At 44.9% G+C, this 27,980-nt stretch overlaps 1 protein-coding gene across 1 annotated transcript in view; it reads left to right on the plus strand.

Annotated features, from left to right (window-relative positions):
* The window catches only part of LOC138521105 (transcription factor Spi-C-like), a 119,702-nt gene extending 95,840 nt beyond the window's left edge, over window positions 1-23,862 (plus strand). The window contains exons 4-5 of the mRNA XM_069633674.1: window positions 3,347-3,452; window positions 15,171-23,862. Coding sequence (XP_069489775.1) covers window positions 3,347-3,452; window positions 15,171-15,472 — 408 coding nt within the window. The 3' untranslated portion in view covers window positions 15,473-23,862. The remainder of the gene's footprint in view (window positions 1-3,346; window positions 3,453-15,170) is intronic.
* Window positions 23,863-27,980: the final 4,118 nt, after the last annotated feature.

A 27,980-nucleotide genomic window follows, 5' to 3' on the forward strand; every position in this document is an offset into this window, starting at 1 on the left:
CGGGGCTCCTCTCTCCATTTCTCCGACCCTCTCGATGCCAATGGTTGTGGCACATATCTCCTCCCATGGCTGCAATTTTATCGGTGACTGTGCTCCTCCACCAGTTGCCATGCCCAGGTTTCTGTTAGCAGACACTATACTCCTTGCGCGGAGCCGGAGATCGTTCCACCTTTTCCGGCACTGTCTTGCGTTGCGGGGTATTGTGCCAACTGCACTGACCCGCTGTGCTACTATGGCCCATATGGCCTTCTTCCGTGCTATCGCCGGTCTGGTCATCTCTGTTGAAAATACGACATCAGTGTTTTCCTGTAGGGTTTCGACCAACATGTTGAGCTCCTCCCTAGTGAAACTCTCCTGCTGCAGCCGATCGCAACTTTTTTTTACAACTTTCGGCATTCTAACGATGGGTGGATATAGGTATAGGTTTGTGGCGGTTCTGGGGGTCAGATGTGCACTGGTTGCGGAGGATGGCAATGGATTGTGTTTTTAAAGATGGCCGTCGCGCTCTTTCCCGTTCCGTTGCGATGACGCAACTTCCGGATCCGCTTATTTACGTTCACCGCTAATAGCGGTCACCGCTATTTGCGGGGATCGCTAATATCGGTGGGAGGGGTGGCGGTAGTGCACCTTGCACGGCATACGATGCCGGTAGGTGCCGTTTTTGGGACGTTACCGGCATGGCGCTGATTACATTACCGGCATGGCGCAATGCTCGTGCCCGAGAGGTCGCAATGTACCGCTTTTAATGGTTTCTGGCCAGCACGGACACGTTAGTTGCGCCATGCCGGTAATGTCCATTACTTACTGCCAGGGTCGTAATGAGGCCCTATGTCTTTGTCAGGATGTCAGAAACTGAAAAGCCATCCATGTGTCCACAAACACCTATCCTTTCCCTCACACTTATAAACAAACAACAAAAGGTGCAGGCAAATGTCTTTTACTCGAAGTTAGAGAAAGTGTTCAAAACCAAAAGTATAAGAATGACCTTAAACGAAATGTTCTCCAAGGTAAAGAGCCTTTGATCCCATGATGGCAAAATGTCGCTTTATCTAACAGTTCCTTTCTTTACTGGACTCACACAGTTCTTGTTCAAGCAAAACAAAACGTTCTGTTCAAGCAAAACGTTTGGTAACAGTCTTCTGTAAACGTTCTTGTAACTTTGCAGATTACCTAGTATACTCCCCTGCAAGGAATCATTATACTAATTTCAGCTGGCTGGTTTACTTGCCTGCCAGGACTTGTGTTTCACAGTTACTTGATACAGCACAATAGCATATTCCATGTGGTGCTTGGTATATCTATCTATGGAAATATTTGCTCAAACATACTTTCTCAGACTTCTCCCCCACATTGGCATGTCATGCATCTATATTGAATTGGGATTTATCTTTGTACTTTGCCTTGTCTGCATTCAAATATTCTTCTTTTTGAATCTTGCTTACTTTGCCTTGACTGCATTCAAACAAACTTTGCCTTTATACTTTGCCTTATCTGCGTTCAAACATTCTTCTTATTTGGTGTTGAATTTGTACTTTGCCTTGACTGCATTCAAGCAAACTTTGCTTTTGTATATTTTCTGCATTAGTAAACTTGTACCATTCAATCACTTGTTGGCATGCTTGTCGGAACGCAAGCGGGTTACCCAGCGGCTTTGGGCAGGTTCACCGGTTTCTCGCAGCATCTCTGATGCTGCTCGCGCATCTGCAGTGTTGCTTCTGCACCCGCTTTCCAGTTTGGAGTGTGCAGACACTCGGTCAGCATCCAGCGAGGCTCCGTGGTCACACACCAGCTTTCTTTCGCGGCTTGAGGTGAAGACTGCTGTATCGTCGAGCGGCCCTACCACCAGGAGATCCTGCACTGCTCTGTGTCTCCACGGTCCTCCTTGCTCATACGCAGTGTCTCTCTCCCTGTCACGGCAGCCTTCTCTGCTTCACCAGCTTTGTCTGTGTGCCCCGCATTCATGAGTCCTAGCGTGGATGGCTACGTCTCCACATGCACTACTCGCATGGCCTGCCTTGTTCTACGGCCTGCCCCTTCTCCATAGTGCGGCTTCTATCTTTAGATGTCCGTGTTAATTCGAGCTCCTGACACTCTGCATAAACTCCCTTCTCCTTCTCCTGGTTGCAGTACCTTAGTGGTTATGGGAGTTGAAGTCCATAACTTTCTTTGGGCTTTTAACTCCTGGATGGTTTTTCTCACACATTTCACACAAAGACACATCAGTAATTAAAGGTGTTGTGGGTGTTTGGGTGAAAGGTGGGGGCTTGACTAGAATGACAATAGGCCAATAAGAACTTGGGTATCAGAGGGTCTTCCTTGTGGGGAAAGGAGGGAACACTGTGACTCCTCCAATGAATTCATGACATCTCCCCAGTAGTTGTCTCTTCCCATGTGATCCTCCCTCATATAACTTCCCCCAGAGTCAGGATCAGGTAGCGGATGCCCTACCCTTGCCATATTGGAAGAGCTCACCGCTTGGGAATCAGTGATGGCTCATTTGGATTCCTCACAGTGTGGAGAGAGAATCTCTTAATCATCCAACATGCTTTAGAATAGTGATGTGAAATGAGACGCAGAGCTGAAGCAAGGAGAAAGAAGGGTGCCTGCACACTTGTATGTCACAGAACGATGGCAGGGGCTCAAACACCACATTGATGGGCATAGCAGTCACCTCTGTGAGCTACCCCTTACCTCACCTGCTACCATTTAATTCGCAGAAGAGTATGAGAATCTTCCATGCCGCTCCCTTTTGTAAACTGCCCGTATCCAAACAGGTTTAATTTGTTGGTGTCATTTTATTAATTATGCGGAAATACATCTGACATATATTGATAGTCCAGAGCTAATGCATTATTTGAATTGTTGTTCAAAACTGCATCCTGTTCTAGTAGTATGCACTTGCAATCCATTTGTGTGCTTGAGAACTATTTTTTATTCTGGAATGTGACTTATAAGGGACACACTGTCCAAACTATGTACACCTAGACTACAGACTATTTGCTTTTACCAAAGGTCATACATCATCCCTTCATTCACAAAAAGCGTGTTATGTGGATGGCATAGGTAGGTCAAGAACACATACAATGGATCTTTAAACAATGCAGTTAGTCTTTCCTGTGTTCCTTTAGGCCAATGTTTAGTTTCGTATTTGTTGGTTCTATAAAGAATTCCATTTGTATTACTTTTGTTTCACTAATATTGATAAGTGTTATAGATTTTTATCTGTGCAGAATAAAAGCTAACATGTTGTTATTTTAATGTTGGTCAAGTAAAAATTGTATTATCTAGGAGTGATAATGCAAAATGTGTTTCTATTATTGTAACTAAGATTATGCTACATTTTTAGGATTATGACTCGGACTGTAGCAGTAACAACAACGTACTTGATTCACCGAAATATGTTTCTGATAAGAAAGGAAATCTTCAGTTTGCTGATAAAATATTGATAAATGGTAAGAATGAATAAATATTCTATGCTCTGTTTTTTTGTTAAACTGACTATCGGATTCATAATGGCTGTTTGGGTTTATGAAATGAATTCCATGTTGTAGCAACTCGCTGCCCTTCCAGTTACATTTGTAATGAATGGGTTTTAAATTTTTCCCAAGCATAAGAATGCCTGTGGTTATTTATCCACAGTGTGACTAAGTCCGCTGCCTAACCTTGGGAGTGCATGGTGCAGGAGTCCTGCGCGGTCTGCCACCCGCTACGCAATGCAGGAAATATTTCAAGGACTACCCCACTTCACCCCGATTGCTTGGCTAGGGCAGGTCACATGGAGCCTACTTGTCTCTTTAATAGACCTTTGTGCAGAAAACCTATCTCTGGGCAATACCATCCACACTTTGGGCACTAAACCCAAGTCAGGCATGGTTTCACGATCATACATTGCCATTTGTCCCTGGCAGACTGGAAAGCACCTGTTAAATGGAGTTACAGACCGTGCAAGTGCCTGAAACGCTCATCAGTCACAAAGGGAAAGTCCAGAATTCACAGATACTCGCGCTCAGCTAACATTCTATGTAACAATTCTTTGGAAGGCGACAGAGTGCCACTTCATTTTGTAGAAGGGATATGATGTTTTACCTTGTAAATATCACTCCATCTCTCTCAGATATTTGGCCGCCAAACTCCTTGATTAAACTGATGCTTCAGAGTGCATGATTGACATGATTTCGACAAGGGACCAGTGATCAGTGCTTTATGCTACTGCTCCTCAAGTCACAAAAATGTTGATCTAAGAAGTGGCAATCTGTTTGTTGTCCTTGTGTATCTGGAGATGACCTTTGACTCGGTACTTTGGGATAACTTATTGCAAAATAACACTCCAAATCGTGTTAAAGCTATAGTTATTTTATGATTGCAACTCACATAGACCTGTTTTTCAGGCTAATTGGGGGAGATTGTTTAAGATTTTAGGTTTGAGTGGGGTGTGAGACAGGGTAATGTGCTGGCCTCCACGCTCTTCTCTCCGTCATTTACCTCAAGGACCTTTTGGTAAAGCTTGGGGCTGATTGCTCTAAAATAGGCACAACGCCTGTTCCCATGCTGCTCTTTTCGAATGATATGATATATGATATGTCATTTATAATGTGACTGTATACAAGTGTTTCTAAGCGTGACAAGACAAGGGGAGGAAGACTGAGGGAGGACAAGACAAGCGATCTTGCTAGGCCTTGTGTCATTCAGAACGTTCAAGTGCGACAGCGTAAAAGTGCAGGGGGAAGGGAGAGGGGGAAGTGCCAGGGAGAGGGAAAGCGGAGTGCAATCAGGCAGCATTGCTCTGAGTGAGTGCAGCCAGGGCAGTGCGGCTTTGGGTACGTGCAAGGAGGCAGGGGGCTGCAGAGGTTACAGTTAGAACACCTAAGTGCGCGCTAGGACTCGAGGCAGTGCGGGGGAGACTGGTCATGGAGGAGCTTGGTACCCAGTGAGACTCTGGGGGTAGCCAAGCAACTCTTCGGGGCAGCAGACAGGTAGGTCAGCAGGGGAGAGAGAGAGATAGAGAGACAGAGAGAGACAGAGAGAGACAGAGAGAGAGAAAGAGGAGGAGTAAGGGAAGGTCTTGAGCAGCTTCCAGAACTTCAGGTGGTCTGGCTCAAGTTTGAAAGGAGCAGGGAGACCATTCCAGAGGGAGACACCTCGGGAGGAGTGAGATATCTACCCCCTACTCTCTGCCAGGAGAAGCATCTGACCCTCAGAGAGTTAGAGGTAGCTGAACGAAGGGCTCGAGAAAGAAGGTATTTTGCTGGAGATAGTGAGCTTTTGGGCGAAAGTAAGAAAAGTAAGAATACCTCTGAGGAGGTACAGCTGGTAGTGGGCCTTCTTGGCAAGGTATGTGATATGAGGAGAGAAGAAGAGCGTGGAATCGAAGATGACTCGAGGGTTTTAGCCTCAAAGGAATGTAAAGGAGGAGGGCCCAAGGAGGGCGGCCAGAGTGAGGAGAAGGAAAGTGGGAGCAGGGGTCCCAATGAGAAGGATCGCCGTTTTATAGGCGTTAAGGCAGAGATCGTTGGAAGCGCTCCAATCCTGAATCGCGGATAGACAATTGGGCATGAGCGAGAGAGGAGAGGCAACTTAGGGGAGGATGAAAGAGAGCGGAGTGTCATCCGCATAACACTGAAAGTTGGAGGAGAACATAGAGATCAGATGGGCCAAAGCGGCCAAGTAGACATTGAAGAATCCGGCAGAGAGGTAAGAGCCCTGGGGAACACCACATGTGGAGAGAGAGGTGGTGGAGAGAAAGGGCGCAAGTTGGACCTGGGACGGTCAGTCCAAGATGAAGGAGGTCAACACCTCTGGAGTCTGACCTGTGTGCCCAGGTTCTCACAGAGTCGATTGATCAGGATGACTTGATTGACTGTGTCAAAAGCAGAGGAAAGGTCCATGAGGATGAGGACAGAAGGAAGACTGGAACCAAAATTAGAGAGCAGATCTTCACGGGTGTTCAGGAGAGCAGTTTCTGACCTCTGGCAGCTCTTAAGCCAGACTGATGGTATGTAGACAACCAACAGGTTCATTGTGGAGAGTAAGCTTTTCCAGGAGTTTGCCCAGGAAATGAGTGAAAGAGATCGAGCGATAGTTTGCCGGATAGGTAGGGCCGGCAGATGGCTTTTTAATGAGGGGATGCACAAGGGAGTGCTTGTAGAGAGAGGGGAAGGATCCAGTAACGAAAAACTGATTGCAGAAATAGGCCAAAGCTGGAGCAAGGGTGTCAATGTGGTCCTTGATGGTTATGGAGGAGCAGGGAGCACCTGTTTGGACAACACTTTCATATATCGGACATGTTTAGAAACATTGTCAGGTGTTATCAGAGAGAAAGAGGAGAAAGGAGGAGGAGAGGGAGAAGTTGCCAGAAGGGGGCTGAGGGAGATAGGGGGAGAGGATGAGGAGAGCAAGGCCATGATGACCTGGGTTTTAGTATTGAAGTGAGAAGCCAGAACCAAGCAGAGGGTCTGGGAGAGAACAAGAGAGGTAGATACTGCAGAAGGATTGCCCAGCTCCTTGCAGATTCTAAAGTTTGGGCGTGTTGTTCAAGGTCGCAGAGACACGGGCTTGGTTGTGAACTCTCCTCTTGGACAGGACAGATATTCTGTATTGCCTTTGGAGCAGGTGGCAGGTCAGTTTCAGAGGATGTGCCCGAAGCCCTCAACTTCCTCTCAGCCACCCTGCTTTCATTTCAGGGCGGCAAGGTCGGAGTCATACCAAGAGTTACACTCATGACAGGGGCAAGAATGTCAAAAGCGTTGGAGATAGAAAAACATGCAGGTCAGAGAGGGTTGTGTCAGAGTGCGAGTCAGCCGCAGGAGTAGGAGGAGCAGAGAAAGTAGAGGCAAAGGCATCCACTGACACACGCTTTCTTCGGCCGAATGACCAAGAAGGTAGGTGGCAGTGCTGGGGTGGGCTTTGCCTTAGCGACAGAGTTTCAGGTGAGAGAACAGAAATTGGTCGGTTCAAGAGAGGAGTGATGAGAGGGTAACGGAGGGGTATGTCTCAGGAGATGAGAACATCCAAGGTGTGTCCGGCAGAGTGTGTCGGAGCAGAGGGAAGAATGAAAAGAGAGAGGGTGTTGCAGAGGTTGCAGAAAAGCCCCAAGAAGGGATTGGAAGCATACAGTTGGATGTTGAGGTCTCTGAGGAGGAGAAGTAGAGGGGAAGAGGTCAGCCCACTCTGAGAGGAAGAGGGCAAACTGGCCAGGAGGCCTGGAGATAGTGGCCACAGTCAGAGAGAGGCCTGGGGAGATAGAGAGCCTGCAGACCAGGCACTCAAAGGAGGAGTTGGCCTGCTTAGGAATGATAGAATCAGGGACCCACTCTAGCAAGATCAGAGCTACTCCACCTCCGGGTTATTTGGTGCTTGGCTCAGAGAGGATCTTGTAGCCGACAAAGTGGAGAGTGTCGAAACTCTTGACAGCTCACCATGAACCATGTCTCGGTGAGAGCGAGGACATCCAGGTCAAGTTCTACGAAGAGGTGGCAGATGTCAGAGGAGTGTTTGACAGCACAGCGAGAGTTGAGAGTAGCAATGTGGAGCAGGTTGCCATATTTGAAAGTCTTCTGATTTGGGGTACAGGCTTGAGGTACACCCAGTGGAAGTGGTAGAGCGGCCAGGAAGTGGGCAGAGGTAGTAGCAGGAGGTGGCATAGTAGCCAGAGAGATGCTTGTGGGAGTAGCAGGAGAGAGATGGAAGCCAGCTATTGAAAAGTAGGAGATTGGGCTGAGGGCCCTGGACCAGGACGGTGCTATTCAGAAAGGCATTAATGATGGCCTTGGAGGAGTGGAAGGAGGCCAAGAGGCCCTCCCACCGAGTGCCACCATTAATGGAAGAGGAAAAGATAGAAGAGAGAGCGAAGACCATTTGAGGGGACCAGGCTTAAAGCGCTATATACATTCAATAAACATAACATAAACATAGTTTTGGTGCGGGAACGACAAAGAGTATGTCGGTGAGAGTCTGTCTTGAGGAAGCACTGATGTAGGAATCAGCGATAGTGAGGCCTGGTTTGGAGACTATGAGGAAGGGGGAGCGACAGGGAGAGACAGCCCAGCGCAGCGCACGCAGAGTGGGTGTGGGGGCTCACAAAGTAGGGAGCACACAGGAGGAGCAGACAATTGGGACACACAACGGTACAGTGGTAAAATGGTTGCCCGAGTGGGGTGGGGACCAAGAGAGTGGGAGAGAGCCTAATGGGACACAGTTCACAGTACAACAGTGGCACACTGCAAAACACCACCCAGATTTGACTTTCTTAAAAGGAGGGAAAAGGGCCTAGTTATAAACACAACACAATGCAAAAAACCACCCAGATTTGACTTAACTAAAAGGAGGGGGAAAAGGTTTAGTTATAAACACAGCACAATACAAATGCGACTTTCCTAGGGAAATGTGAGGGGTGGCTAAACAATACAATTAACTGAGGTGATAAAGGGTGGTGCAGTAAGTGAAAAGGAATAATTTGAGGGGTGGGTGGGTCAGTTTAGTGGAGCGCAATAATTGCCGCCACCCCTGACCGCAAGTACCTGGTCAATCGCAGCAGGTTGACGGCTTCTTGCTTTCCCGGCTGACACCAGCAGACTCCATCTGGAGCTGCTTCCACTGGATCTGTTCTTTGCCTCAGGGTCCTTAGCCAAGGGGCTGCCTTGAAGGCTGACGGATAAGGGCCCAGTTTAACAATGACAGCACAGTGGGCGGGAGGGAGGAGGGTGAGGAACAGGGACGCGTGGTCAGGGGGGAGGGGGAGAGGAACCAGTTGCTGCGGCGCTTGTAGCACAGCTGATATAATAAAGAAATCAATTTAGTCTGGGTATGAGCCTGCCCCAGACACTGGAGCGCTGGAAGCACTAACAGAACATTTAATTAAGTTTGAGCCAGGTGGCTCTACCAAGCACAATACTCACCCAGCCAGAAAGGTCCAGAAATGCTGCGAATGGGCCCAGAGGGTGTAGACCCTTGAAGGTAAGCAAGCTTGTTCACCAATGGGAGTATGATGGCCGGGCGGGAGGGATTAAGGCAGGAGGGCGAGAAACAGGGAAGCGTGGTCAAGGGTATGTAGGGGGAGAAGAACCATTCGCAGTGGTGCTTAATTAATTAATTTAGTCTGGGTATGAGCCCTGCCCTGGGCACTGGAGCGCAGGAAGCGCCAACAGAAAATTAAATTAAGTTGGCTACACCAAGCCCAACACTCGCCCAGCCAGGGAGGTCCAGAAATTATGTGGTCCTATCCTGGACTGAGGTATCCCTGGCCAGGTAGATAATGTGCTTTGATCAGTGTTCCTGTGAAAAACTGCTTGTTATCAATGTACCCAGTGATAGGGTCATGAAGCGGAAGGGGAGGCATATTTTTTTAAGATTAAACTTTGCTGACCCGTGTGGAGAGATTTGATTGCCTAGGGATTGCGTTCTTTGTGTCGGGAAGGTGTCTCAACATAAAAATAGCAAAAGCTCACTAGCTCTGATTAGCACCAAAGGAAGTGTAGGATTTACTGCCTACTTTTTCGAATTTTATTTACTTTATTTATTTAACCTGTGTATTGCACGCCATGCCCAGAGAGCATCAAGGTGCTGGTTCCTTGGATAGCATGTAGAGAGAGAGGGTTACAGAGATGCAAAATTTCAGCAATACAGTTACAGAGATACAGAAGTGTAGAGGGAGACACATACAGAGAAACTGGTACATGAGGGGATATCTATGGGTAGGGAGACAGAGGGGGTGGTACTGGAGTCGCAGAGAGAGAGGCGTGAGGGCAGAAGCTAGTGTCTAGGTCTCATTAGGCTATGGTGTCCTGAGCAAACCGGAAGGATTTGAGCTGCTTGTGGAAGATCCCATGTGATCCTGTGATTCTCTATTGATGCTCCGTTATAAACTTGTAGAGCTCGAGGTTACTGAATTACTATATAGTCCAAAGTTATTGGGGTTTGTCCCTTCCCCCAAGTTAGTGTTGAAAAGGAGTTGGTGTTGAAAAGTCTTTCTCATATCTCTCCAAGAGTGGGGCGCAGGCATACTGTAGAGGAGCAGGTGGACGCATTATCCCAATCTCCCGCCCCCTCACCGCCGTAATAGTGGACCAGCAGGAGAAAGGCCCTATATGCGACTCTGTGTTATGCCTATACCGCATCGAGTGTATGGGAAAGGATATGCACTCAGACAACCATATTAAATGTATCCATGCACTGTAGGAGTGGAAGGATGTTGTGTGGATGGATGTCAGCACGGGATCTACGGATGATTTTCCTGCGGCCGGAAAGTTTGCATGTGAAATGTTCGAACCACAAAAGGTTTGTACATTTCCCATGCGAACACACGTTCAAAAGACCTATATACCCACACCCATAACACACCCATGACACCCATGACACCCCCCCACCCACACCCTCATCACACCCCCACCCCCAACATAAACAAACCCTACTTACCTTCTCTTACCTTCTCTTCACGCTGTGTCCCTGCGGCGCCAGTTCTCTTTCACTTCCGTGATCGGGAACCGGCTCTGCAGGGTCCTTTTCTTTTTTTTTTTTCAGGAGCTGCAGGGGATTCCCCTGCAACCGCCGCTCACTATACTGTGTGGTATACTGAGCGTGGTGTTGCAGGGGGCAGCCCCCGCAGGCTTTTATTATTTTTTTTATACTTACCTGCAATGCTACCACCAAAGGTTCGAACTTTTGGTGTTCGAACCTTTGATGGTAGCATTTTTCAGACTTTTTGTACAGTCTGGCCTTTTTTTCGGTCCGATCGTACATTTGTCAGCACGCACCACTGTATATTATGCAGTGCTGAGTGAAATTGGACGTGGGCAGAGTGATGTCTTAAAGAAGCTATACGAGGACATACTGAAACGATATGAAAATACTGAAGCGTAACGATGTAATTGAAGTGATAGGAGATACATGTACAAAACGATAAAGTAATCATATATACAAAGAGGAATGAAGTAACTTGTTGACCAATAAGTGTAAATACGCAGCAATGCAAGGTATATGAGACGTATAGAAGCTTGCTATAGAGGGAAATATAAAGTGGCAAGGATAGCCGTGATAGGAAAATGGATGCTGGATTGTGCAAAGATTCAATTCAGCTACCTCAGAAATAGACCAAGGCTGCAGAGTCAGGAGTCCTTGGAGAATTAGCTTTGTGTGCAAAACCAAGAGGAGTCTATGTTGGCCTGTGATCAAGGATGCTATTTCAAGGAAAATTTGCAAAGCACAAAAGGAGGCAGACGGATAAGCCATGGACGTGAGACATATTTCTCTTAGATTAAAGAAGAAGAAAACATTTGCAAGAGCCAATGTATTGGACAATTAACAATGAATAAGACTCCTACAAGATGGAGTGAGAAAATCTCTAGAGGCCAAGAGGAGCAATGACACCCAACATAATTTGCTCAAATCGCAGTAAATAGGTCGAAATTTGCGGTCTCCTCACACGTAATCCAGAAGTCGAAAACAAGGACTATTCATTAAACTGTGGATGAAGATAGTGATGTGCTTATACTCCCTTCAAATGTCCCAGAACAGGAAGCAGACTACAAAGTCAACTACAAATGGGAAACTTTGGCTCCTGGCCGTACAGATGAGAGATTATGGACTAATTGGGGAAAATGGGGAGTAATCTGGCGTGACTCAAGCACCTGGGTTTCGCTTTGCCTATGTGCTGCTAGCCGAGCCATAAGTACAAGGTTGGGTGGGAATGCCAACCATCAATGGGTCTATAGAGCAACGTGCTGCAAAATGTTGCATAGACCAATCTGCTGCCATTTTATCTGCTATAATCTGTATCATGGGTATTTAGAGGTAGTTCAAAGCATGCCTCACAGATAAGAGACAACCAATGAAGTACTAACCCATATGTATTCATTAACTAGATATGATCCTCTAACCAATCCCTCCCGTCAATAGTTTTTACAGTTTGCCACATAGGATGATGTCATAAATGACACATATTGGGGTATACAACCTCTGCGTAATCAAGATTGTGTGTGAGTGTGCATGCATCAGTCCGATGACTGCCAGTTGACCCTACTTAGCTAAATTGAGAATAAAGTAGTACTTTGCCGTATTGTTTGTGTTTGTCCGGTTATTTGCTCTGAGATCTTTATTGGTAATCCCATCTAGCACAAGAGACGCTTCAAGGTGCTGGAGCACAATGCCAATGCTCCAATAAGGCAGGCTCATCGGATCCCATTGGTGGCTGAGATGGTAACCCTGAAACCCATACTCTATTGGATTAGGTTGTGGTTTAAGCCTTGTGACCCAGTTTACCAGCTTCATTTTCAAGAAATACTTTCTGTGCAAAGGGCTCGTACCCTACTCTGGATCCGACCTATTGATAGCGCGTTCAATAGCATCGATACCTTTTTTTTTAATAATCCACAGAGAATATCTTCGTGTTAAAATGGATTTCCCAAATCTACTCTGTGGTGGATTTTGGGAGACCAACCTATAATGGTAAACAGGAAAGAAACTAAAGTATAGCTTTACCTAATCAAGGTAGGTAGCAGAGTGGTAAGGCCACAAAGAGCAACACCAATAATTCCAGCTACACAGGTAAGTACAAATATGAATTTATGATGCATTTAAAATACACACTAAGCAATTAAACCTCTGGGCAAATACGGTGACACAATATAAAAGCATATATACTTAAATCCTTAGGAGAAGTTAGAAGAGCATATGATTCAAGACCAGTGGAATATAGGTAAGTAGTCAGATGCTTAAAACACAGTAGTAATGCCTTAGAGAAACCACGACTTGCTTATACGGTTACTTTGCACGAACAATTCAATGAATACGCAGATCACGCCAAGGTTTTTCTGTGCGCAGTGTCTTTCTCAGCATGCAGGCATTGTGGGATCTCTGCGCACCATTCCATGAATCAGACCCATAGTCTCCTTGGCAGAATATGCCCTATCTAGGAAACCAGCCTCGGAGGTCATTTTCCACACTGCAGGAAATATTCACAATACTGTATCACCTTTGCTCGCCAACCCTTTGATTACTTGGTTCTGTTCCCACAGACATAGGTGGGGAAAATGATGCCCATATCAGTTAATTCATAATGACTGCGTTGCTAGCACCACATTTTAGGTTTGGCTCATTCTGCATGTGTCTTCACTTGCTCCTGCACTGCGATTATTGAGAGACTTGTTATCTCCACCTTACATTAAAATATGGGGAGGTGGTAACTGCCCACCAATGTGCACAGACAACGTTTGATTTTAATGTGGGATAAAATAAAAACATTTGCTGATACGGAAATTGATGCACAGAGATAGTGGTTTGCCCCAGATCACACAATTATGATGAACAGGAAAGCACAGATTATAGTCCATGTCTTCTGGTTGCAAAGTAAGTATACTCGCCCTTTACAGCATCTCTTTTCCTTGCCTTTCTCTTTTATTTCATTTAGCACCAAATACTGGTGTCCAATGTATTTATGTTTAAGCATTCTCATTTTTGTCGGGTAAAGTGGCAGATGGGGACATATATTTGTGCAGATAAGACTATTTTTGGACAAGTAGTAAAACTGGAAATCAGTGGCATTATTACACCAAAGGCATAATGGTACTATAAGAGGCGTCATACAACCCTTAACCTCCTAGATCAGGGGTCTGCAACGTGTGGCTCTCCATATGTTTTGGACTACAGCTCCCATGATGCGCCATCTTTGACTATGCTGTTTAGGGCTGATGGGAGTTGTAGTCCAAAACATCTGTAGAGCCAAAGGTTGTAAACCCATACAGGAAGGGACATCAATGTTGCTTTACCTGATGATTTTGCAGAGTATATATTTCAAACAGTAGCTATTGGAAACAAGAGACTGCTCTAATACCCAGGTATTAAAAGTTCCAGAATGTTAAGGCACACTGATCTGTAACAGATTACTAATCACACTAAACTGCTGGTTAGATTGAGGGCCAAGGTATGGTTCCTTTAATAACAATATCTGACAATTTAGTGGGACTTTGTTTTGTGCTGGAACCATGATTTCTTATTTTAGTTTTATGTTTAGAGTTTTATGTTTATTCCCAACAAGAACTTTGCATGGCACCATCATACCAACTGATTCTGCCCCTGGGGTTACGATGTAGCCATGCAGTGGTGGCACTTTGTCTGGATCGTGCCCTTTGACCCTTAACCTGGCAAATCAGGGCCACCTGGTCGAAAACCGGACATGGCCTGTGACCTTGTGCAGTAGTCACTTTGACTTGAGCTTGGTCTTCAGTCATACCCAGGCACCTACAAGGGACCGAATGGGGCCATGCCTATTGTCCTGTATGACCATGTAAACAAGCCAACTAAAGGCTCAGTGGCCACTGTGACCTGATCAAGGACCACAGGATACCCCACCCTAACTCCACCGCTCTACCCCCACTCCCCACTCCCTCTACCTCCACCTACCTACCCTACCCCATTCTCTCTACTCCAACCTACTCTCACTCTCTGTTCCCCGACACACCAACCCTACACCCACTCACCTACCCTGCCCCCACCCAACCAAAAACCCGCTCTCTCTACATGCCCACACCCACCCAACCTGCACTCTCCCTAACTGCACTCACCCTACACGCATCCTCTCTACCCGCACTTACCCTACACCCACCCACCCTACCCACTTCTACACCCGCCCCTCTACCCACCCTCTACCACCTATCATACCCTCACTTTCTCTACCAACCCCCACCCACCCTACGGCCACTCTCTCTACCAACACCCACCCATCATGCCCCACTCTCTTCATCCATCCTACACCCTCTCTCTCTACACCCATCCACCCTACACCTACCCTCTCTACCCCAACCTTCTTTCTCCCACTCTACCCCCACCCACCTCTACCCCCACCCTCTATATACACTCGCCCACTTACCTTTCCCCAATTCTCTCTACCCCCACCGGACCTACCCCATCCACCCCTTCCCCTACACACGGCCCCACCTACCCTAACCCAACTTCCTCTACTCCTATTACAAAAAAGGCCTAAAAAACACGAGAGAACGGCCGCTGCAACGAGATGGACCAGATCCAAAGTGCTCTTCCTATGAACAATCTAACTTGCCATTTCTTCAGCACTACTAACGCCGACCCATTAATTTTATTAATATATATCGCTTTACTTTTGTTGATTCAATTATAAGCATACATGTTGTTTGACATCTTCCTCTCTCTCTTTATCAACACAGGGAAGAAGAAACCAAGGCTTTTCCGGTTTTTGTATGAAATGCTACACGATCCAGAAATGCGACACTGCATTTGGTGGGTGCAGTCCTCCAACGGAGTCTTTCAATTTTCTTCAAAGAACAAGGAAATGCTTGCAAAAATCTGGGGCATAAGAAAAGGAAACCGTACGCCGATGACATACCAAAAAATGGCCCGGGCATTGAGGAATTATTCTCAAACTGGGGAAATTATAAAGGTCAAGCGAAAGCTTACGTATAAATTTAACGAGGAAACGCTGTGTAGCTTGCAGGGTGGCATTTGTTAAATAAATCCATTGTAATGTATGTATTTCTGAACATTTCAGCAGAAGTAAACTTTAGAGAGCCTACCACTAAATACTATGTATTTAAACTATTTACAAGTACTTACACAATTCAGAATGAGCGCGTAATACTGCGAACCTCTGAATTTAAATTGCATTGTACTTTGGTCATTTGGTATTTCCTAATGGGATACACCGTCATGCATACATATGTATGTGCTTTATTTTCAGATCTTTCTAATTGTAAGTGTGATTTCCCTTGTGCTTTTAGTTACGCTCCACCCTCAATGGTTAGAGCATGCATTCTGTGTAGTCCATAGGTACTGGCTGCTGAGAAGTCCCTTGTGGGCGGAGGTATTAGAGAGGCAAGTCCTCAGTACGTCATCATCTGTCGTACACGATCATATTACCGCGATTAACATTTCGCAGACTAACCTCTGTGGGGAAAAAAGTGTGACAGGAGGTATCCCCATTTTCAAAGTACATAAATAAGCCAACGGGACAGCAAGAAAGAGGGGCTAGAAGGTTTGACTTCATACCACAGAAATAAAACCTCAAGTAAATTGCCCCCAATTCGTAAGCCCAACTGGAAAACGTGTTGGTAGCACATTTGTTTTGATTTTAAGGACATTTGCATTAACTTTTGAAGGGGAAATCCATGTCCGTTTCTGGGGGTCTAGTTTAGGTTACTTGTTTACAATGCAAATAGAACGTATATTTTTTTATTTTTAATGTGATATAGTTTTATAAATAAAACCTTACACAACAAAATAACAGATATTTCTAAGGAAAATAAACGTAATATGTACTTAAAAAACACAATTTAAATTAAGACAAACAAAGAAGAAAAATATATGCTCACACAAGACCAATAGAATAAAATACAATCAACTAAATTCAATTAATTCAAATTGATTCGATTTAACAGTGACACATGATAACCAAAGTTCATATAAAATTGGCTATATATATAGTCCAATAGGCAGAAGTCCATAGGACCCTTCCTAGACTCATTGTTCAGTGTAGATTTTCACTCAATCATCATATAATATACCTTACATATACAATATATCACAGCCCAGGCAGGCCTTGAAATTGCTACACAAAATATCTGAGAGAGGCGCTTTGTCTCCTGATTTGTTCAACTCAAATACCTAATTAACGCATTCTCAGCGCTCACTAATTCATATCTTATAAATTTAAGCAATTGCACTCCCAAAGCTTTTCCACTAAGTTCCATATCCTAAATAGGGACATGCGCAAACTAAGATTGCTAGTGCCGATACATTGATTCCAGAATGTATGTTCTTTGACTGTCTCCAGCTGGTGAACAAACCTACCTAAATGTACTGCATTAGTATCCCCGATATTGTGACATTCTGTTATAACATGTTTCGCCGTCTTGATCTGTTCTCGATTAAAACATATCCGGCAGAAACGTTCCGTTTTCGAGATTGAGTGCTCCACTACAGACAGGACTGGTAAATGGTTAATTCTTAATAAAAGAATACATCTTTTAAGACCAGGGGGCGGACATACATTCATATAACTTTGGGGTCTTTTGTACGTATATCATACATTTGAAAAAATGCATGGCTTTGCAGTCGGCTCAGATGTACAACATGTTCATGCCAGTCCCAGAGATCTACACATTTCCCCAAGGAGCGCTTCATTCCATTATAATTATTCCCCTATTTGGGGGTCCACCCTATATCGTAAAAAAGGGTGTTCATGCTCTTCCTATGGTAAGATTTCTCTTGGTTACTGCATTCCTCTTCATCTATGCTGATCAGAAACCGATTAGATGGAACAATGATTAACATATAATTGTGATTTTCTTTTTTAGCACCAGTGATTTCAATGAAATAATGCCCAATTCCTGTCTGATTATTGCCATTGGCACACAGGTGGGGAGCCCCAATAATTGTTTACAAAATCTTCCCTCTATTAGTTGTAGCCATTTCAAATCCGTCATTATCAACGATTCCAACCCATATAGGACGGTAGGAACCAGGCACTGTACATAGAGTTGTCGAGCACCCCATAGCGAGAACCCACTACTTTTTTTCGTAAATTGCCATATTAAAGCAGTCAACTGCTCCGCTTTTCTCATACGAATCTGGATACAGGTATTATAGCCTTCACAGGCATCAAATTTCACCGCAAGATATTTATACTGGGGGTTATATGCAATCTCTTCGGCCTGAACAAAAAGATGTACTCTGGCAATCCTCTTGTCAGCAAATAGCATCAATAGGAATTTGTCCTGATTGATGCTCAGGCCGTTGGTGTCAGCATTTGCCCACAGTGCTTCTTCCGATCTCCGTATACCACCAATATTGTGATCAAGGATCACTATATCGTCGGCATAAACCAGCATTGTACAGTGTGTTGCACCAATTCTGAACTGCCACAAAGGAGACCGGGAGATCTGCTACAAATAAATTGTACAGCAAAGGTGCTGTTACACAGTCCTGTTTTACCGCACAGTTTTGACTGACAGATTCCGTGAATCTTCCCTGTGCATCAAGTCTGAGATGCACAGTAGTATTCCTGAGCAATACCTTTAGGTAGTAAAATATTCCTGAAGGACAGCCCATCAAATATAGTTTGTGCCAGAGACGCTTCCTATACACCGTATAAAAAGCAGCTTTAAAATCGATAAATAAAGCATACAGTGGGGGATTATTAGAATGAAGTGCTCTGGTACTTAAGCTTTCCAATACTAATAAATTATGGACGGTCGAGTAATCAGATCTAAATCCACTCTGGAATCTATCCAGTATTCCCTCTTTGTCAACCCATGTCTGCAATTCCTGAAGCAGGAATGAGGCGAAGAGTTTCCCAGTACAATCCAGCATGGAGTGGAGCCAGTAATTACCAAGCTCAGTCTTAATACCCCTTTTAAACACCGGGATCAAGATTGCTGTTTGCCAGGAACTGGGAATCTTCCCCTCTGCAAGCATTTTGTCAAAAAGTATTTTAGGTAATCGGGCCCAAAAATGTGGATTGCTCTTAAAAAACACATTTGCTAACCCATTTGGGCTCGGAGCCCGAGAAGGTTTAAGATTCTTAATTTTAACTACCAGATCCTCAACCTTTACAGTGAAGGGGGAACACACAGGCCTGAGATCAATCCCTGTTGGCTCTAGGGAAAAGTCAGGAGAATTGCGCTTGGTAAGAAATAAACTCCAGGTGTGTGCGCTTATTGGATTGGCCAGGGAAGGCTGCTTATTTTCCTTTAGCTTCACCCAAGAGTGACCAGATACTACGGGTATTCCCACTACATAATCTCGTTACTGTTTGCTGCCATACTATGTCTTTACAAGAACGTCTTCATTGTTGGAGCCATAAATGGTACTTCTTTTTTAACTTTCTAGATGCCTCAGAGAAGGCTGCATATGATCGTGCAACCTTTTTGGCTTTCCTAATGTCCCCTCTTAATTTACGCTTGGTGTCCCTGATAGTTTTATCATAAGCCTTTCCTGTCTGGTGTTCACTTAACACCATGCTTATTTTTGATGTAGCATGAGAGGAAGAAAAAGAGGACATTTCCTCAAACATGTTGAAGTTAGAGGTCATCAGGTGCGATGTGGCTCTTCCAGCGTTAAAGATATTCCTCTCAGACCAACTTATTCGGTTAGCTTTATGAATAGTCATCAGATCACCCATTGATTTAATGCAAGGCCTGAGAGCTAAGCTACTGATTCTCAGGATCAATGCTTCATGATCACTCCAGTGATTTCTTACTAATAATCATGTCCTTTATCATAGCTGCAACTTCACAGCTTACAAATATATAGTCTAAAGTGCTTTGTGAATTAACCCTGTTCCAGGTAGTCTTTCCTGGACAGTCACTTTCATTTCGTCCATTCACGATCTCAAGTTCCCAACTATAACAAATTAGATCCCTCAGTATCCAACAATGTGTATTTCATGATACATTTAGTGCGGAAAGCTGGATTCGTAGCTATACCCACCCCTCCAGCTATATGGCAATTAAGTCCCCAGCAATTGCAATATGTTGGTTGTTGGAACTATGTGTGCAGTTATAAATAGGTTGTGCATCTCCTCTTGAAGCATTTCTTTCTTGCCTGCCCCCGGAGGATTATATACATTGACCAGGATTAATTTCTCCTCATGCTCTTTTACTGGGATAATAACTTCCACTGCCAAAATACAATCTCCAGGGGTGGTGAGGATCTTTCTAGATTTCAAAGTATGGGTCACTGCAATAATGAGCCCACCAAAGGGTCTGCCCAAGGGGCCCTTTTTACCTGAAGATTGATGCGCAGTATACCCATTCAACACTATGGGCCCAGTTAACCAAGTTTCCTGGAGGAAAAAAAAGCATGTGGTTAGTGATATAAGATAAGGAACCATCAGATAAAAGGAAATGAGTAAAACCCTGGGTATTCCAGGAAGATAATGTACAATTTCATGGTTTGTGAACAACTGCCGGCAATGATTCCGCAAGCACTTTAGCATAGTTTGTATGTCTGACATCAGGACTTCCTTTCCTACAGGGAGGACTGGCTTTCTTAAATTACTGTCCCCCCCCATCACTTGTCTTAATCGGTAGAGATGAATCTGCCTGCTCAGGGTCTACATCAATCTCTACATTTACTGGCAGCAATGAATCCCGATATTTGCGGAGTAGTTGTGCCTTGGCTAAGTGCTTACAATGAATTGCCGTAACATTAGGATTTGTCCCTTCCAGGGGTTCAAAAAACGCATCCTCAGACAAGAGAACACATAATTGTGGAATTGAATGGATACGGATTAGAAATTAAGTTCTAGCTAACCATTTCTTTCGACATTTCTGATTGAAATTCTTTATAATACATGTTTTACTTTCAAGTAAGCTATTGGTTGGCAAGACATTTCTTAATGGCATATCTGTAGGTGTTAGTACATCCGGTGCAAATCTCATCCCTTTCTTATTAGGTGTTGAATAATTAGCCACCACTGTCCCACACTTTGAGATAAATCGGGTTCCTGATTGTCAGTTCAAACAATGGAAATCTCACCAGTTTTGTGCAATTATCCAGCTAGTTAAACTACCAATCCCTTTACTTAAATGTTTCTTAGTGCAGACTGCCCTTTTCTGCACTTTTTTGTATTTCTTCCCCAAAGGAATGGTATTGGGGAGTGGAGACGCCACTTCACAAGGAATGTTCCGTTAGCCGGCACCACGTGCTAGGCGCCGTGGTTCCTTGAGAAAAACGTTAAAGAATACTCAATGTTAACTTCATTCGTTTCAACATCGAGAGATCCATCTGGCGTAATCTGGATGGCTTCACAAGGTACATTTTCCACCAGTTCTTGTTCCTTCTCAGACATGGGGTTACCTACATTCATGGGAAGTAGTGTATTCTCATGAATACGCCCACACAGTTTGAGTAATATTTTCAGTGCAGATTGAAGGGATGCCATTGATGACTGCAGTTCAGCAAACGTAACCAGGTTAAGAAGAGAAGTTTCTATTGATACAGTTTCCTCAACTTGTACTGCCCCCTCTGTATCAATTACCGGGTTAAGTGATTCTGATAGTCGACCGGTAGGTGCCGGGCTCTCTTTAGCTCGGAGTACTTGAGCACATACAATTAGTTCCTCGCCTTGCCAACTGGGGGGTTTACCGTTGCTGGAGTCATACATCTTTGAATAGATAGATGTAGATCTAATAATTATTGTCAATGTCAATCGAAATTCATAGAGCACAGCGAAGGCCACCCTCCTGATTAGTGCACTCCACCTCCTTGTGTACCAATGTGCTTTTCTCATTCAGTTTCCCAGCCGGAAAGAACGCTGGTATCGTACCCTTTTGGATAGGTGAAGTTGCTTTATTACTTCTTTTGACTTTACCGGGCCACCCGGCACAGCCCCGAGGGGGAGTGACTCCTTCCTCCTCTCCTAAGGTTGTACCGAGTCTTCTACCCTTTACTGTGTGAAGGCATCATATAGTTCAAATTTAATCAAAATCAGGTATTGAATAAGCAACATACAATATCACTCTTAATCCACTGCCGGGTCTATGGCGCAAAGCATCACACTCTCCAGAAAACACAGAGTGATAAATGCAGTCAGGCTATGACCTATAATGATCACACTCCTGACTAGCTACAAGCTTATATCACAATGTTTAGATAAAAATGGAGAATCTGCTGTCCCTGCCGTTGTTCAAGTCACAATACCTGTAGTGCCGTTATAGCAGCAGCGAGTGAAGAATTCCAGAAGTCCAAAACAAGTCAGCGGGTCCCGCTCCCAGTCACACCGTACCACGGGAACACGAGAACACACTCTCGCCACACTCGCTCCAGCGAGAATATTTTCAATGCTTTGTTTGGCAATAGCTCTGCCACCTCAAGAGAGGAACAGCAAAGATAGACTGCAACATGGTCTCCACTCTCGCCACACACACTAGAGCATATATACAATTGGTGGCATTTTCTTTTCCATACATATTTTTGATAGAACTGTAGTGAATTAACTAACACACGTCCTAGGCTGTATGGTCGCGTTGCAAGGACTTTGGAGTTCTTCTCACTAATTATGATTGCAAACCATTGTACTGGTTTGTCCAATCCCATAGACTTGCGGGTTGTGCTGTGGTCTCAGGACATTACTAACTAATGAAGAGAGAAAAAAGACTTTGGAATCACTGTTTTCACGGAAGTCATCTGGAAGTTAAAACTCAGATATTGTAATTGGGGGCTGTATGATGTTAACTTTAAAACATGTGGAATACTTAATATTTCCTGTTTTTGAAATGCCACCTAATTATGAGTCAGGTTTGCCTGGGATATTTGCACCAAGGCATATACACATAGTATTGCATGTTGTAAAGGTAGATTCTTTTATTCATGCCGTAATTATACTATGCCTTCCGAACTCGTAATTATGCAGTATTTAAACAAAAATAAAAGAAGGAATTTAAAATACCATTGCCATCATTCCCATAGTGATGCCCTATGTGCTTTACAACTAAAAGGCACAAACTGATAATCCACCGATGGGAAATAGCAGATGACATTATTATCTCACAGAGCGCTAATCCCAATGCCACCATTACTCTGTTCCATGTGAAAACATCTTCCTCCCAGTGAGGTGATTTTATGCAATATATCCTTTTTTTCTCTTTTCCCTACATGGCCGAGTTCACCCACCCATAGCTCTCGGCTTCTCCTCCTTGCACGCCACGTTTCCCTTTATGTTTGTTTTTAACCCTTTAACTCATTAATAATTTCCCTCTTGCTTAATATAATGTTAATGTTGACCTTATTGCAAACAGCATAATCCATAAAATATGTTCACATATTATCCGCAAAATTGTAATTTATTTGTTTTTTTGTAATGTCAAGTGAAAGATCCTGCATGCAGATGCGAGGGGAGTAAGCCCCATGCGTTAGTTTTCTAGGATCAACATAACTGGTGGCACTGCCCTAAAGTTCTACTCATCAAAATCTAGGCCAATTCTCTGAATACCCAAATCTATACAAGTGTCTGCCTCAGTATGCCACCAGCGACTTCACAAGGATAGGGCCACTATTCTGTTGCTTGATTTGAAAATGCGGTTAAGATCTTAAATGTTAAAACTTGACACAAGAGAGAAGGGGTTACAATATCTTTTTTTCCCAAACGGAAATCTAATATTATATACCTAAAAAGACTGCGCCCTGAACGAGTAGCACTATTCACGACACATTAAAAAAACCTCCAAAGACACTGCGGGACCCAGGTTGGGGGTGGGGGGTTGTGTGGGGGTTGAGGGAGAGGGGGTAGACGGGGAATAAGTGTTGTAAAAATGCTATTAAAAATAATTAAAAAAATAAAAATAAATCCCTAAAAGTACCGGGTAAAGTATGCAGGCCACAAAATCTTACCAAAAGCCTTCATTTATGGGAGGACACATTTTTGAAATAAAACAAACCGTGCATCCATGACGTCATTCTATGCAAATGAAGACTACACTAGCCACACATCCTCCATTGCAATTTAACAGCAATCTGTCCGATTTCAAATGCTTCACCTGGCTCATAAGTAGTGATCTATAAAAACTGTATTTTATAGCTGTATGTTACCAATAATAATTGTTGCACGATGTTGTTGCTGACCTCCAGCTAATATGCCATTTCTTTCAATCTCTCTACGTTTTGAGGTTGGCTTCTTTTTTATTTTCCTAATATCATTATTTTGGATTTCTCCTGAACATTATAATCTGTCTCTTTAACAAATGTTCACATGCTCATATTTTCATTTATGTTTTCAAAATCTGTGTATAAATGCTACCTTTCTACAAAACGCGTTTGTATTTCCTTATTGATAAATGTTGAGTTTACTATCATGCCACATTAAAATGTCAAACGGTTGCCTTTTTTGGGGGTGTAGCGAAACCTTGTCCGTGTTTGGTCTCTGCACTTATATAAATTGAGTCAAAGGGCGAAAATAATAAAAAAGCATTAATGTATACAAGTGGAATGCATTGCAAAATGTATTGGCACCGACGTACCATTTTGTATTATTTTAGAGGGGTGTTTCAGATCTTTTTCCGCTCGGCAATATGTAATCAATTATTTACATGCTAGTGAGATATCATACACAACAATGGCATGTCCTTTTTAGTTTTGGCTACTGGTGCTAATGCACCACCTATAAGCCAAACCTATTGCATTAGTGTATAGCTAGAGAGATATGTCATATGAAAAGGCACATGCTAAACCTTATGGCCATTCCCACCCACTTCCTGCCCATCACGCCCAAAACACATCCTCCCTAGGAACTCTTTGAACTAGCTTTATCAACCCTTACCTTCTCCATACAAACACCCACGCCATGGACAGCTGCAATGATGTGGGATAATGAGGCATTCTCTGCATCTTCTGGAGGTACGAACGCGCAACAGGAATCTCCACATTTTTTGCAAAACCCACACTTCATTGCTGTTAACATATCGAGCACGTATCTATTTTGCATTGTCATATCTCTCAGTGCTCGTAACTCAACCTTGATCACGTTGAACCCATTGTCTGTGTCATTTGCGAGCTGGACAAGTTCCCACCTCACGTTCTGCAGCCATTTAGCGTTGGCTGCAGTCTGCACTCCCAGCAACAGTAAAGAGGCGAAAAATGATTCTCCTGAACTAAATAATCTGTATTCTTCCGGTATCTCAGCAAGCAATGTGAAAACGCCTTTAGAAATGTAATTCAATCTTTTCATCCTCTGTGGTTGCTAGCCGAATGTGAGGCTCTTACTTGGGTACGAAGCTCTTATCTTCAGGTTGCACTGTGGAGAAACTCGTTGGCCCCTCTGCAGGCAGCACTCCCCCTTCAGGTGTTCTTCTGGGGTTTCTAAAAGTGCTGAATGCAATGTGGCCAGCGAACCACAGCCCCCTCCATGAAGCTGGGAGGTGAAAGTAAGCTTGTCGGCCACAGATCCAGTAGTAATCCACCAGTGCCACCGTTCCTTTCTTCAAGTCTGTGACAAAGAGAGTCTTATTACAATGTTCGTTTGTGCCGACAAAGACTGCACCTTTGCTGCGGAAACAGAGCTTGTACTCTTCTTCCTTGTGCACTTGCACCGGTTTTTCCATTTTTGCAATCCGCGCCAGCTTTGTGATATGCTGTGTCCAGATGTTCACACAGAAGTTTACCGGTCGTGCTATTCTTTCACTGCTATATGTTACCAGTCCTTCTGCCAGGCAAGGTAGTGTGCTCTCCTGCCAGTTATTATTGATATGCTTCCGTCCCTTCACCGTCAGATAAGATCACTTCACACACTTGATGTTTCTCAGGTCGTCGGAGGGCCTGGAACGTTCCTTTTATTCTGCATTGCGCAAGATGAACCAGGTATTGTGCCTCTATAATTGGAACTGCTTGTGGCACTAACACCTTGGTAGCCCCTGATGCGTGCGGAATGAGTGAACACACATAACAGCTCCCATTCACTCATAAGAGATTACCAGGAATTAGAGAATTTGGGGTGATGAACATCCTCGATCGCATCAAAGCCCAACCCTTGATATGTGTCATACTTTCGTCGTACTTCTCTTTTCATTCTACTATACACATTTTCAAGACTGACCGCTTCAATCGTACCACCAGAAATACCATTATACTGTTCCATAGTGGCAGACAGTCGCCTCTTTACTGTAAATAACATATTCCCTGCTTCCTTTACAGACGCAACCTGCGTATCAGAGTTATTTAATCCATTTCCACTATTATTATTAGTGTTCACATTAGTACTGATATATGTAACTCCACTCATGTTATTAACATTTATATGTATTGTTCCATTGGATAATATACAATCCTATTTCCCCCCTTTATAGGACCTCCATCCAATACACTCCCACTAGTATTAGCAATATCACACACAATCCTCCAGCAATGGCTGACCCGCAATAATATATATTCGAATGGATTGTGTCCTCCAATGTATTCCACACCGGATGGTATAAATAGCACGCACGGCACCTGTAGCCTCAGTTCTGTTTTTTCAGCAAACGTGTTTGCTTCGAAGACTAGGCGCGCCTCATGTATTCCTCATGAATATGTCTTCTTCTTCTACCCCTCCGACTCTGTGGTCTGGCTTTAAGACTTGCCGGGACTGCAAGTCTAAGATGTTGATTACGGACCTGCATGGCATTTGTTTGTGGTGCCTCGGCGTGAGTCATGACACCTACAACTGTTCCAAATGCCAGTCGCTGTCTGCTAAGGCCTTGCAGGAGTGTATGGGGAAGTTACATGTAGGTAGGGGTTCTAAACCCAGTAAGTCTCGAAAATCTACTAAGAGGATGTCCACCGACGATTCGAGGGGCGACTCTCTGTGTCGGAAGGAATCACGGGGATCTCGGTCCCGGAGTGGTTCCCGCCATTCGTCCTCCTCGTCTCGGCATTCCAGGAGGCGCCGTCACCGGCCTCCTTCCCCGTCCTCCTCGGAGGATGGCACCACGAGGAAAGTGGCTTGTCCTTGACTCCGGAGGAATGGGCAGCCTTCAGGGAGCAGGTGCTGGCGATTTTCCAATCCCAAGGCACAGTTCCGTCCGCGCCTTCGGAAGAAGCCGGCAAGGAACAGTCTTGGTCCACAGCTCGTGCGCCTTCGGGCTCGGGTCCTCGGTGCATTTCTCATCGGGAACCTTCGAGGTCCCGTTTGGACAAGGCTCAGGCTGATTGCAAGAGACGTGCTTCCAGGTCTCGGTCCTGGTCCCCGGCGAGACCGCAGAAACCTGGTAACAGCTTGAGGTCTTCGTCGGCTCCGTCAGCGATGTGTCCTGTCGAAGCTTTGCCTTCCCACCAGCCCTCAGCGCCGGCGGTTCCATGATCAACATCGACGCCAAAGCCGTCGGCGCCCTCAACGGCTTTTAGCCCGAATTTGCCGATGGAGGTCCTGGGTACTGTGGATCCTCATAGGAAGGCTACTTCCAAGTCTGTGGGGCCTATTAAGGATTCCAGACCCTCCTCTGTCCCAAGGCAGGAGTTGTTTTCTCCCTCTGGATGGCATATATGAGGATGAGGAGAGGTCAGATTTAGATTTGACCCTGTTGAGCCTGATGTGGCTCCTGTCTTTTCCGGGGACAGGCAGTTGGAAGAGTTACAGCAATCTCTTCATTATGCCAGTGGGTTGGACACTTCTCTTGAGGTGGAGTTTGGCAGACCTGAGCCTGGGGCTCATGCTGAGTCGTCCTACAGGAGACTGATGGCTAGGATCACTGATTATCTTGTTTGGTCTAGTCCTCCAGAAGCTTTTAACGGATATTTTGGATCAAGGTCCATCCTCTGACCTGGTGTTACCTTTTCATTTGACGTTGCAGAAAAGGGTGGCGGCTGCTTGGCAGACACTGGAATCTCTTCCGGCAGTTAACAAATCGTTGCCTAAAAAATACCACCCATCCGGTAGCGACCCCAGCTACCTTTCCTCTCACCCCACTCCTGAGCGTTTGGTGGTTCAGGTGCTACGGCCACCTCCAGGCAGGCGGCGGACCCTACCATCCCTCCTGATAGGGACAACAAACGCTTCAATGGTTGGGCACGAAGGTGTTTTCTGCGGGGAGTATGACGCTGAAGTCCGCCAACTCCACTTGTGCCTTAGCAAGATTTTCACACACTCTGTGGAATTGTGTTTCTCTAGCGGCTGAGCATATTCACGAAGGGGAAGAAAGGGAGGGCCTCCTTGCTCTCGTACAAGATGGCAAGGATGCCATGTGTGAATCCCTTCTGTCGGGTTTGGACACGGCCAACAGTGGTAGCCGCTCTATAGCTGCGAGCACCGTTATATGCAGATTTGCCTGGTTGCGGAAGTCGGGTTTTGCTTCGGATGTGCAAGCCCGTCTTTTGAACATGCCCTTTGATGGCGCACATTTGTTTGGCAGCAGGGCTGACGAGAGCCTTGAGAGGTTGCAGACCTCAAAAGCTGCGGCTAAATCATTGAGTGCAGCTGTGCGTCAACCTCTGCCTTTTTTCGTCCTGGGGACGGCAGTGGAGGAGTAGTTCTTTTCGTTGCTACTCCTCCT

This window comes from Ambystoma mexicanum, chromosome 13 (genome assembly GCF_040938575.1).
Source record: "Ambystoma mexicanum isolate Mex_15411 chromosome 13, UKY_AmexF1_1, whole genome shotgun sequence".
Classification (NCBI taxonomy): Eukaryota; Metazoa; Chordata; class Amphibia; order Caudata; family Ambystomatidae; genus Ambystoma; species Ambystoma mexicanum.